This window comes from Acipenser ruthenus, chromosome 2, assembly GCF_902713425.1.
Source record: "Acipenser ruthenus chromosome 2, fAciRut3.2 maternal haplotype, whole genome shotgun sequence".
Classification (NCBI taxonomy): Eukaryota; Metazoa; Chordata; class Actinopteri; order Acipenseriformes; family Acipenseridae; genus Acipenser; species Acipenser ruthenus.
The window spans coordinates 81,360,361-81,373,737 of record NC_081190.1 but is presented as its reverse complement, the minus strand read 5'-3'; the positions used below and the strand labels follow the sequence as shown (position 1 = coordinate 81,373,737).

Below are 13,377 nucleotides of genomic sequence, written 5' to 3'. Positions count from 1 at the left end.
TTTGATTTAGATTTTTCTTCTGTTCACTCACTTTGCATTTAGTTAATTGATAAATATAATCTATTAACATGTCTATTTTTGAAAGCATTCTTACTTTACAGCATTTTTTCACAACTGCCTAAAACTTTTGCACAGTACTGTATATCCACCCATTTTCTTCAATATTATTTGGAGATGAGACTCCAGAGAACTGGTACAGCACCGACTTTCACAGTAATGAGTCATCCCACCTGAGAGAGGAAAGTACCAGTAAGTTCTACAGTAGACACAAAAGAGTAGATGAGGCACAGCTAAATAAACAAGAAAACAAAAACTTTTGCACAGTACTATATATATATATATATATATATATATATATATATATATATATATATATATATATATATACATATATATATATCACCCACACACCAATATGAGGACTGTTCCTTTAAATGAGTTGCCCAGGAGTAAACGTGGTTCCTGCCTGCCTACCCAGAAAAAACAACAACAAAAAAAAAAAAACACTTTCTGGATCGAATATGACAATTGAGACACTTCACTCTGGAAACACCCGCCAAATTGTGCACTTTGGTACATGGGAAAGGAAGAAAGGTAAGTCCTGTTATGTGGGTAATCGTGTTAATTGAATATAGAAATATAAACAGGTACAGTATGTAGTCCCTTTAGGCGCCTAATTATTTTGAATATGGGGCCCTTGGTCTTTATTGTCATCATCTGATTAACTGGTTTGTGCAATTTCTAAAAACTCCTTGCTTTCTGGTTGTTTTTAAAATTGAGAAGCACTTTTCTCAAATAATAGTTTTTGCCTCTCCATTTAGTGTTTAATCAAGCCTTTATAACAGTTAGCTTTTTAAAGCTTTCAGTCTTGTTTTGCATAGGAGCGTAAGAATGCAGTACATATTGGAGCTTGTTGATGTCTCAACATGAAGTCATCCCATGCATCCATCTGTGAAACTATACAACACAACTTAGGAGCCCCGGGTCTCACAATATTCAATATATACCCTAATGGAACAAGGCATTCAAGCCATCCATTTCTAGCAGTGCTTCCAGGCACCTTAGAAACTAACCTCATACTCAGGAGGACATCCCCATTGCGATAGATAAAAAGCAGGATGTTTTCTTGTGTGACATCATGGAAATTGGCATTCTTTTCATTTGCGAAAAACAAATCCGGTTTCCAGAGACATTTGAACATTTTTGGATCTACAGTGAGAGCATCTGATTTGAAGTCAGCTGGTAGCCGGAGCCTGGGATCATTCCACCGCTGCCTCAGGAAGATGTTTACTCTGTAATCCTGTAGGTAATTGGACAGATTATTAACAATATTGGCAAATTAAAGATAAACAAATGTTGGCCATCTATTGTAATAAATCAAGTTAGATTGTGTATATTTGAACAAACTGGCCAATGATTGAGAAAATAAAAGTTAACCTTAAGACATAGTTGTACAGTACAGCTCATTTGTAGTGGAGAGGTGTAATAACACTATGTAACACAATTTTTGTTCCTGGGTAGTAAGTGTTATTTCCCAATTGCTTATGCCTCAAAAGTATAGAAAATGGCTATTATTCCCCACAAACTTTGCTTTTGTGACCAGGACAGTGATATTTTGAAATTTACCTATTTCCAATGAGAAAACGGGCGAATTTGTGTCTTTTCGTTCACATAAAGTCAGAAAAAAACAACACATGAATCCAAATTAACATGTATTTATACTAAAGTAATACAAAAATGACTACAAAAGATTTAGAAGCGAGTAGTTTTTCGAGATTTATGATTATACTGTAAATCACTTTCACGAATCAGCCCCCAAATGTAGTCTCCCATCATGTTCTCGTTATACTGTCCTTGGTAGCGGCGTTCAAAGTCCAGTATATCCTGGTGGAATACGCTCGCCTTGCTCCTCCGAGTACGCTCCCATGTTCTCCTTGAATTTATCAAGATGAGCATCAAGGATATGGACTTTGAGGGACATCCTACAGCCCATTGTGCCGTAGTTCTTCACCAGAGTCTCAACCAGCTCCACATAGTTTTCGGCCTTGTGATTGCCCAGGAAGCCCCAAACCACTGCGACAAAGCTGTTCCAAGCCGCTTTCTCCTTACTAGTGAGCTTCTTGGGGAATTCATTGCACTCCAGGATCTTCTTTATCTGTGGTCCGACGAAGACACCGGCTTTGACCTTTGCCTCAGACAGCTTAGGGAAGAAGTCTTGAAGGTACTTGAAGGCTGCCGACTCCATATCTAGAGCTCAGACAAATTGTTTCATAAGGCCCAATCTGATGTGCAGTGGTGGCATCAGCACCTTCCGGGGGTCCACCAGTGGCTCCCACTTGACGTTGTTCCTCCCCACAGAGAACTCGGTCCGCTGTGGCCAGTCCCGCCTGTGGCAGTGCGCCTTGGTGTCCCTGCTGTCCCAAAGGCAAAGATAGCAGGGAAACTTGGTAAAACCGCCTTGGAGACCCATCAGGAATGCCACCATTTTGAAGTCTCCTATGACCTTGATGCCATCTCAGAAAAATGCAGATATGTATCCACTTAGGCAGCTGGAACTAAACTGAACTGGTGGGCTTAAGGCCCCTGTATTTATACTACTATTTATATTACTGGAAAGTTCTAGAAAGTTCTAGAAGTTACTCCAAGTTTACTCAGCACTGAATCTATCTGGAATGTTCTGGAAAATAGGTACATTTCAAAATATCACTGTCCTGGTCACAAAAGCAAAGTTTGTGGGGAATAATAGCCATTTTCTATACTTTTGAGGCATAAGCAATTAGGAAATAACACTTACTACCCAGGAACCAAAAAAAAAAAAAAATCTGTTACACGGTGTAATGGATGATAGCACTTGAAAAGAAAAATGTACTTGTATATACTGTCAATCGTTTCACTACTGACTCTAAAACTTTGAAAGAAAGACAACTGCTGATTTCAGTGCTGCCTTTTGGTTAATAAGCATTCTAAAATGAACAGTTTAGGATTAATGTAGCCCCCCCCCCCCCCCCCAAAACAATTACACCTAAAAAAAATCCTTAGTTTTGTGAATAGGACCCACATATATTTTTAAATGAGTTAAGAGAATTATAAACATTCCATTTATAATACAATATCTATGACAGAAAGAACTTAATGATATCATAGTTATATCCTCTGCCAGGTTAAAACTATTGAGAAACACTGTCGACATTTTGGCTGGTGTCTTTATCAGTACCTTGTTTTTGAAGTTATGTAGTGTCCAGTGTTTATAGCTCTTGGTTGCTAAAACATCTAAAAATTCCCAGACTGAACAAAATTGATAAGAAGATTGTACTGCAATTAATTATTTTACTTGCATAACATGAAGGAAAATACAATTTTATTCTCACAATTCCTTACAAATTAACAAACAATTTTAAAATTCACTGTGGTGGACAGTATATGATTGCTAATCAAATTGTTTTTCCATTGGACATATAAAAATGAGGGCTTCTTTTGAAAGGGGTGTCTTCGCAGATTGTCAGGATTTCTCAATATACGAGTTGGGGGGCTCTTCTAACACGCGCTTTCAATTACATAGTTTCATATGCTTAGCTGTTTCTCTTCATTTTTCATATATTGATTCTATTTTTTTTTCTTTTTTACCCTAGTCCCCAAGGTCTAGAATCAGTTGATCTCCACTGTGCAGGATTGCTGCTCAACACTATGGGTCGTGATCATTTGTTCACAGTGTTGCACACAATATAGCTTCTGCTGCAACAGAGTTGTTAGTATAACAAACAGATCCGACAGTCGAAGCACTTTGCAATGACCATTGACCTGGCAACCTTTACTTATTTGTAATATTATATACTACATTTCAGCCATCATGAAATTAAGAACCAGTATTGTTGGTAAGGCCATAAAGGTTTAAGGTTTAAACAGTAAACAGAAAATCCTTATTGACACAATGTTTAACTGAAAGGGTACTGTTTAATGAGGATCTTGCATGTTCTCTTTTACAACATTTTGATGCATCCTGTAATTGAATATCTGAAAATCAAAAGCAAACTTGAACAAAATGTAATATAAAAGATGACTATAAACAGAAAACCAATGTGTATAATATAATAAATATAATACAAAATAAATATTTCTGAAAACCTGATTTAATTGCTGAAAGATAATGTTTTTCAGATTTATCTGTAGGTAAATGTTGAATCGCCAAGTGTAAAAAAAAAAGATTTAAGTTACATGCATTTTTTCACTGATTAGAAATGTATGCGAAGTAAGGGGGACGGCATAAAAAAGGTTTGCACACCACTGGACTAGATGCCAATATAAAGAAAATAATGGGCTGTTATGAATAAATTCACCCAACGTTTAATTTTGTAACTATTATTGTGTTATTATATACTGTTATTGTAACAGCTTCAGAGTTGCTACAGTGTCAGTGAATCCAAGCCGAACTGGACAGAACTCACATATATTCAGTAATAATATATTTCACATATATTTTCTCAAATGTTTTTGTTTAATGCCAACAGTAGGAGAACCGTGCAGAATTGTGTAAACTGCATTATTCTCATACTGTAGGCATTCACTAAATGTATTAATTAAATTAGAGGAGTGCTCCCCCAGTGCTTTCTTCCACAGCAATATGTAAGAATCTAAAACATGCTATATTAAAAACCAGAGCAATACATCAATAGCTGCCAACTTTCAATATGCCTTGCGGGATATTATACACAATATAAACAAACTGAGTGCACTTGAAAACTGCACTGTGAACACAAACTGACTCTGTCCTGAAAAAAATGGAAAAGGACCCAAAAAAAATAACTTTAACTTGCATCCAAATCGGTCCCTTTGCTCGCAGATAAGTGTGAACAGCAAGCACACAGATACATTTACATACAATCCAGACTGAATCAGTTTGAAATAGACTCCGGCCCAAATTTATAAAGGGGAAAAACCAACCGCAAAAAGCCACGTAAGGTGCGTGTTCAGTACGGCCGCAGTCATCGTCAAAATAATGACCTATTTTATAAGACTAATTAGGTAAAGCGGGCAATTCCGCAATCAAACAATTTAAATACCCCTCACCGCAATTAGCGGTGGAGAATTACACACTTCTCCACAATAAATAAATAGCGGGTTTGGGTCAACCCTGCGTGTGTAGGCTACACATTCCAAAAGAAAATGAATGCACACAGAGACCTCAGCCTGGTACTAGCCATGGTGATGAGGATGCTCGGAAGCGAACACTGAAATTTACCAATATGGAAGTGGAGATTTTGGTACAAGCAGTACTTGTAACACATGAAGATGTGTTACAAGCTCGAAATACATCACCAGGACAAAGGAATAAAATATGAAATGTGTGGTGGCTTCTTAATAAACAAATGTACCACTTCAGAGTTTGTAGTAGGTTGCTTATACATTACGACGCATCATCCAGTTACTGTGCTTTGCATATTAGTTCAACTTCTTATTTCATATAGAATAATTCCAGGCATATAGACTTTTTCAAACTTCAGAAACAATACAGCTTCATACGAACAGTCTTCAGTTTAACTACGACTTACATCTTCTTAAAGTCTTATGCAGTTACAACTCTCCTATTTCTTATGTTCGTATGTATTTCTTACTCTATGTATGATTTTAAAGCATATCTGTATATATGGTATATATGGTCGAAAAACTGTACTTGCTCTAGCTACAAACTAACTGCATCATCTGTCCCTCTGTCCTTTTTTTTTTTTTTTTACCATTTTCTTTCCAACTCGAATTTAAAAATACTGCCTGAACCAGTATTGTTAAATACCAGAATGCCATGTTACAAAAAATACATTTTGTAGGAATTACTAAAATAACGGTGGAGGATGAGCCCTCATTGTATATGAAACTTTTTCTTTCGTGCACCTCGGAATATCATTTCATCTTTTCTTAATCTCCTCCACCGTTCTTTTAGTAATGCCTACACTCTAAGAAGTAAAGGCTCTCGTCACTCTGGGGAGACCTTTTTAGGTGCTTCTAAGAACCTTTTTTACATGGATTCTATATTCTCTAATTGCAGACTTTCTGTTTTGTCATGTAAGCTATGAAACATGTATTGAAAGCTTGCAAAACAATACGGCACTGGTATTATAAACCGTAATTTACAAACTGACTTGATCAGAAGGGTTAAAAAATGAGCTCTTTGCAAAATGTTATTAAATGTTTCTTTGTCCTTGAAAACGATGTCTCCTTCTTGCTGCAGACAAGTCTCCCACATCACCTAGCCTACTGCCTGACTGCGGCAAATTAACGCCTGCTTTTCAGAGTCCTTAAAATAATCACACAAATACGAGGCCCGCAATTACCGGCAGCTTTAATAGATTAATTAGACTGAATATTTAATAGACCTCAGTTGCAAAATCACCTCCAATTTTTGCAGTTTCGTTCAGAAACGCCCCAGAATTACATATGCATCAAGGGCTAAAGTGCACAGAGACATTGCCCCCTCAAATCACGTATTAATTGCATGTTTATACCATTGCATGTGTTTTATAAATCCCATCCAAGAATTCAGAACCCTCAGCACCTGTTTTACGGTCGTAAAGCATGCGCAATCCTTTTATAAATCTGGGCCTCAGAGTGAATGCAGCCTAAGTCTAAGTCCACAGTGCTCCCTGCTGTTTTATTTAATGTATTTTCAGTTTATTTTTCCTAGTGACAGGACTAATGAAGTGCAGCTAATTGAATGCTCACAATAAAAGCGGATCGAATTTGCATCAAAAACACAAGCCAAGTTAGTAGAAACAATTGGGGCAACCTTGACCCCCACCGCTTTTACAGTTGTGCTGATTTGCTTGGTGCTGGCCAAGGTTGCCCCAACGGTTTCTTGAAACTAGGCTTTTGTTTTTGATATCTCCACTTTAAATGGCTGGGCACTTTTGATAGCTTGGCTTTTTTTCACATTTCCAATGTGTTTTTGTTTCAGATTAGTAATTACATGTGCTACCACAATCAACGAGAAGAGTTGGTTAATTAATAACTACCATTACTCCTATTACATACAGTATCCCATCACCCTGCAATCTGGGAACACACAGGTCAACTAGGGGATCCATAAACAGCAGATGTTACTGAAAAATTCAAAGGACTTCAAACCTATTCCAGGAAATCTAAAATTCTGTGAAACACTAAAGCTGTTTCCACTGCTTAATCTACAGCTGTGTAGCCGCTATTTAATAAGCTTTACGAGCAGAGTTGGACCAACACCTTCCTTGGTCACAGGGTCTACCAGGGGGCACTGCTAATAAACCCAAATTACCTCATTTGGCTGCTGGTTTAAATTAGGGCCCACATTCCGAAATAGCCTTAACACAGCCTTAATCAGTCAAAATAAATTAGCTGTTTCATCCATTTTTCAGAAGCCCTAAATCTTTCAAATGGTAAACCTTAACCCTCTTCTTTGCCTTTGTTCAATGTTTTTCAATATTAAATGTCAAACATTTCTGAAGGTCACTGAAAAGAGTTTTTGTGTTGGGCGCCAGTATGAAACTCAAAGATGGAAACAAATGTCAAACAGCCCATAAACAATCCCAGCTGCTGCCGAGGCTGAGGAGAGTTGTATAGGGGAGCTTTGTAACATGCTCGTGTTCAGGGTTATACACATTTCGATCTAATACTGAATTTTTTTTTAACTCAAAAAGTTATATAAAATACATAGATAATAAGTATGTTATTTGTATTACTACTGTATTATGTCAAATGTAAACATGTTTTTCATTATATGGTATTTGTAGAGAAATTACAAGATTATATTAACTTAATCTGAAAGCAGTCTTTAGTCCTACCTAAAAAAAATAAAAATAATAAAAAATCATGTACCTTCAGAACTGTGGGCTAATAAATTCTGTATAAACATCCCCTCTAATTAGTAGCATCCTTTAGCACTCCTTGTAGCCACTTACAGTACATGCAATGTAAAAGTAGTGCGATTCACGCTGCTTTCCTGCACCTTTCACTCTATCTTCATGCAACATTCTTATTTTGGTCAGGAAAACCAAATGCAGCAGTAATTTTATGATATCAACGGTCAACAGATGCACGTCAACAACATTTTTGAAAGTTATATATTTATGAAGCAATTCTGTGCATGTTACAGATTGAGGATGTAATTATTAATGTAAACCAAAATAAATAAAAAAGTACTTTCCCCAACAAAGAAAATTCATAATAAATCGCCCTGTACAAACACAGAGCAGTGTTTTAAACTAGGCTAAAGAAACCTGAAAAATGCATTTACACTTCAGATTATTAAAAATTCAAATAAATACATTCATTAAATCTCTTGCACAAGGCACATAGTAACTTGTTTTACAATACGAAAATGGACAATCAATGGAGAAATAATTGTAAACAATTAGCTTTTTAATTTAAAATATCACTACTGATAATAACTACATACAGTACATTAATGTTCAATAATTAAGTTATTGTTTTTTTAAACACATGACTTAAAGTGGCAACACTTGGCTCCATCAGTTAAGAAACCGATAATTTTGGGTTAATTATTTACAAATTATAATACTCCCCAATGTTGTTTTCTCTTTCTTTCCACTGGGTGCATTTTATCTGCTTTCTCTTCAATGTTACTGATTATAATGGCATGTTGTAATTTATAACATTGTAAAATAAATGCAGAGATCTAGTTTCTCTTCCTTTGTGGAGCCAGCAAATTATTAAACATTGTATGCTTTTTATTTTTAAAAAAACACATTATATTTTTTGACATTGCATATTGTTTTATTTTTTAAAGCAAATCGCTGGCGCTCATGGGTTTTGAATGTGAAACAAATACATTAAAAAGCAGTCGCAGCAGTATGGCAGTGTTGCCCTGGTCTCAAAGTTGATTCTGCAAAATAAATGCTGTTGATTATCACGAAACAGTTTCCGTTGCAATGATCAGAACCCTAGCCCTAAAAATAATACTGCAGTCAGAACAAAATATATGAATTAACAGATGAGTGCAAATTGAGAAATCAGACCCATTCTTGAATACAAATAAACAGAGCTAGAGTTAAAATGCCACAGCTTGATGATGTATTTCATATCCTCTTACTGCTGCATGTATAACAGGAGCGAGAAAATTACCCAGAATTTACTACTCCTGTTATAATACCTTTCACTCTTTAGCAGACCCAGGAGAATGATTATCATCATTAAATATGATCAAAATCCACAGGCTATTATAGACACATGTACTTAAAAGAATAAAACAACAAAATAGCCTAGCATTTATCAGTGGTAATATTAATCGCTGGGTTAAGGTTAAAGTTGGGAGTCTTTGACAATATGAAATATTGCTAAATTGCCCTTAATCAATTATGGTCGTACAGTAAATTCTGTAAAACAGATTTAAGTTTCATAGTAAGTTTCATACTAATTACTTTACGTTGTTTTATTTTCTCCTTCTCTCTCTCCCGTTCTCCACTCACCGAACACCCAACCCAGAGTGAAAGAAATGTGCATCTATATATACTGTTGTGCTGGGATTCAAATACTAATTAATTATTCACTTGAATCCCAGCACGTGAATTAATTCTGTGCAATCCCGTGCCTAAATATAATTATACAATTTTAACTCACACGTGAAACACAGACCCGTTTATATCCCGTGTACCAATGACTATACACCAACATTTACACACGCAACACACAAATGCACACAGGGGCGGGGCACATTGCCACAGGATTTCATTGTGAAAGACAGCAATGGAAAGGTACAACTTAAGTGTGCAAGTAGGGTTTCTACTATACATATGACAGAAAAAAAAAAAAATGCTCAAGCATTTTGGAAAGTAACCGAAAACACTAATTTCATACAGTATATCAATAAATGAAATCCCTGAAAAAACCTGATTTACATAAAATTCAAAAAATAGCTAAAAATAAGCACCGAAAAATACAATTAATAAAACCTGAAAAAACAGAAGCCCTATTTATGTTTTACTATCTTGCATATCAATCTCTGATCTCTGAATTTGTTTTTGATACCCATGACTGATATAAAGGTGTTGTCTTGGAATGTGCGAAGGCTTAATTCTCACAACAAAAAAAATAGATGTTGCCATGGTGCAGGAGTCTCACTTTAAACAACAAGACATATCTAGATTGCTAACAGGCACTTTTAAGTGTCCGCTTCCTCTTCTGCAGATAATAAAACAAAGGCCTCGCTGATTTTATTGTGCCGTAGTTTTCAGATCTCTATCTTGGATACAGGGGGAGACGGGGAGGGATGAATAACATTTAAAAACCTGCATTTCGGGTAAAAAAAAAATTGCATTTTCAATTTACGCTCCAATGACGTTTGACCTAGTCTTTTTTAATTAATTGACTAAATTACTTTTAGAGCTGTCTGACTTTAGTTTATTATTGGTGCTGACATGAATGCTGTGATGAACTCGGCTCTTGCTAGATCGAGTATGCAGCGGGGAAGTACGCAGAGTTTGGCACCCTCCACACTGCACAGTTTTACATATAATTTCAGTTTAGTTGATGCTTGGCAGGTTTTCAATCCATCAGTTAAGGAATTCACTTTTCTTTCAGCGAGACATAAATCCTTATCTAGGATCAATTTCATTTTTGTATCGAAATCTCTCTTTTCCAAAATGCATAGCGTTGATATTTGTCAGATCACAGCGCTATGTACTGTAGGCTAGTACACGATGACATTCCGAATCGAGCCACACGATGGCACTTCAATACTACTTTATTACAGAACAAATCATTTTGTATTTCATTCCAATCTAAACTGGATGAGTTTCTTGATTTTAATCGTGATTCAGTGAATGATCCTCGTATCTTATGGGATGCAATAATGGGCTTTATTAGACTCTGCTTCATTGTTTGCCTGTAATCTCAATAAATATCGTTTGAGCTGGAAGCCAAATGAGCTCTTTTTCTGAAAGCATTGCCCTCGAATTGGATATTGCTAGGAAAGACCTCAATCTGTTACTCAGACGGTGTGCTGATTTTCTCATTCATAAGGCTAGGCAGAATTATTATTTTCAGGGTAGCAGAGCGAGTCACCTCCTAGCTTTAAGGCTTCGTAATAATAAACGTATCGCAGACATTTCAGTTATTAAGACCACGCAAGGTTATACAGTGTCTGATCCACTCTTGATAAATACTGAGTTCCGTTCCTTTTATTCTAAATTATATCATTCTGATATTCCATATGACAGTGACAAACGTGATCAGTTTCTTCAGGGCCTTCAATTGCTGCGCCTCTCGGATGACAAATCTCAGTATCTCTGGACGAGGTGAGAGAGCAGTTCCAAGATATGAAAAAGGGCAAATCTCCCGGTTTAGATGGCATACTCACTGAATTTTTTCTTACTTTCTGGAATCAATTGGTACCCTTGCTGCTGCAGATGGTGCAGGCGGCTATAGAGAGAGGTTCTTTTCGCAGAGATGTTAATACTGCTGTTATATCTGTACCGCTGAAGAAAGAGAAGGACCACTCTCTCTGTGCTAGTTATCATCCTCTATCGTTGATAAACGTTAAATTATACACCAAGGTGCTCTCTGGTAGACTTGAAACATACATGACTAAATTAATCCATCACGATCAAACGGGATTTATTAAGACTCTATTGGCGACAGATAATGTTCGCCGCCTTCATGTTATACATACGGCTATCGAAGCCGTGTGTGATCCTTTCACTAGACAATGAAAAAGCTTTTGACCATCTGAAATGGAATCTCTGGTCTGTCCTAGAATACATGGGATTGGGGGCAGAGTTTATCAAAATGATAAAAATGTTATATGCAAATCCTTAGGCAATGGTGCACACAGGTACCAAATGCTCTTCACAGTTTGCCATTTCCAGAGGCACTCATCAGGGCTGCCCTCTCTCCCTGTTGTTGTTCGCTCTTTCACTTGAGCCGCTCGCACAAGCAGTTCACCAATCTACTATACATCGCATCTCGCTTTATGCTGATGATGTGTTATTTATTAAAAGCGTCTCCCAATCGTACCCTCACGTACTTGTTCTATTTAATGATTACAGTGCTCTCTCGGGATATAAAATCAATTGGTCTAAGTCTGCCCTGTTGCCACTGAATACTACATTGACTGATACAGTTTTGCCTGCAAACATTCAGGTAGTCATTTTAAATATCTTGGTGTGGAAATTCACCCATCTTTACACTCGACTATACTCACTAACTTTAATACGATTTTCAGACAGGTCGAGGCGGACTTAAACAAATGGATGCAGCTGCCTAACTCGATCCAAGCCCATATATCCATATTAAAAATGAATGTACTCCCACATATCAACTTGGTCAGTTTGATGCTTCTACTCCCTCCTCCTGTCAGATACTGAGATAAATTGCAATCGACAATCTCTAAGTTCGTATGGAGAGGAAAGCAGCCACGTCTCACATTTTATACATTGCATCGTGAGAAATCTTCAGGAGGACTGTCTGTACCAAATTTCACATTTTATTTTTGGTCACTTGTGTGTGGTTTGATGCGGACACTCCTGTTTCATGGCGACAGCTAGAAGAAAATGGAGTATCTCCACACAGACTTAGTTTATTCTGGTATTTCCCTTAAACAATGCAAATTACGTTTTGGTCCTATAATCTCTTATTTGATCACAGTATGGTGATTGGTAGAAAAACATACTAAACTTCGAACTAAATGGTATTATCACTCGCCTGTTTTTCACAATACTGCGCTGTAGTCAGGCGGCCACCCTTTTGTGATAGGGGTGTTCATACTTTGGCGGATGTTACTAAAAACAGCTGCCTTCGCACATTCCAAGACCTGCAATTACAATATAAATTTACCAGGTACTACTTTTTTTTGTATGTACGTCTTCGCTCTGCAATGCGTGCCTATGGTGTTCCCTGGGGGTCAGAGTTACCATCTCATGCTTTACAGGATGTGCTGAACACGGGGGGTAAAACAAAGGGGTTAGTCTCCACACTTTATACTCACCTATTAAGAGCCTCTTATAAACCACTGGTGATTGATGCTATTTGAAATAGGGACATAACTTCTGCAAATGTATATTTTTGCTGGGATACTGTTTGGGACAATCTATGCTGTGCTTCCAAAAACCCTAATCACCAGCTGATCCATTTCAATTTTATTCACAGAATATATCTAACCCCTTGGAGACGATTCCAAATGAAACTCGCTGATACCCCGGTTGTGTGCGCTTTGTCCTCAGGGTAACATGAGCACTGTTTTTCATATGATTTGGGGATGTCCGGATGTGGCTATATTCAGGGATAGAGTTTGTTCAACTATATCCACTATACTCAGGAAATCTATTCCTTGTTCCCCTTTAGTCCTTTTGTTGAATGATGATTCATTACTGGATCTGACTCTATGGCAAAAACTGATTTGGT

The 13,377-nt window shown here is 36.9% G+C and overlaps 1 protein-coding gene across 5 annotated transcripts in view; it reads right to left on the bottom strand.

Moving 5' to 3' along the window:
• The window catches only part of LOC117409324 (glycine receptor subunit beta-like), a 45,204-nt gene that overhangs the window by 15,938 nt on the left and 15,889 nt on the right, over positions 1-13,377 (bottom strand). For all 5 annotated transcript variants that reach the window (XM_034015183.3, XM_034015185.3, XM_034015186.3 and 2 more), the window contains exon 5: positions 1,074-1,300. In XM_034015183.3, the coding sequence (XP_033871074.2) occupies positions 1,074-1,300 (227 nt within the window). The remainder of the gene's footprint in view (positions 1-1,073; positions 1,301-13,377) is intronic.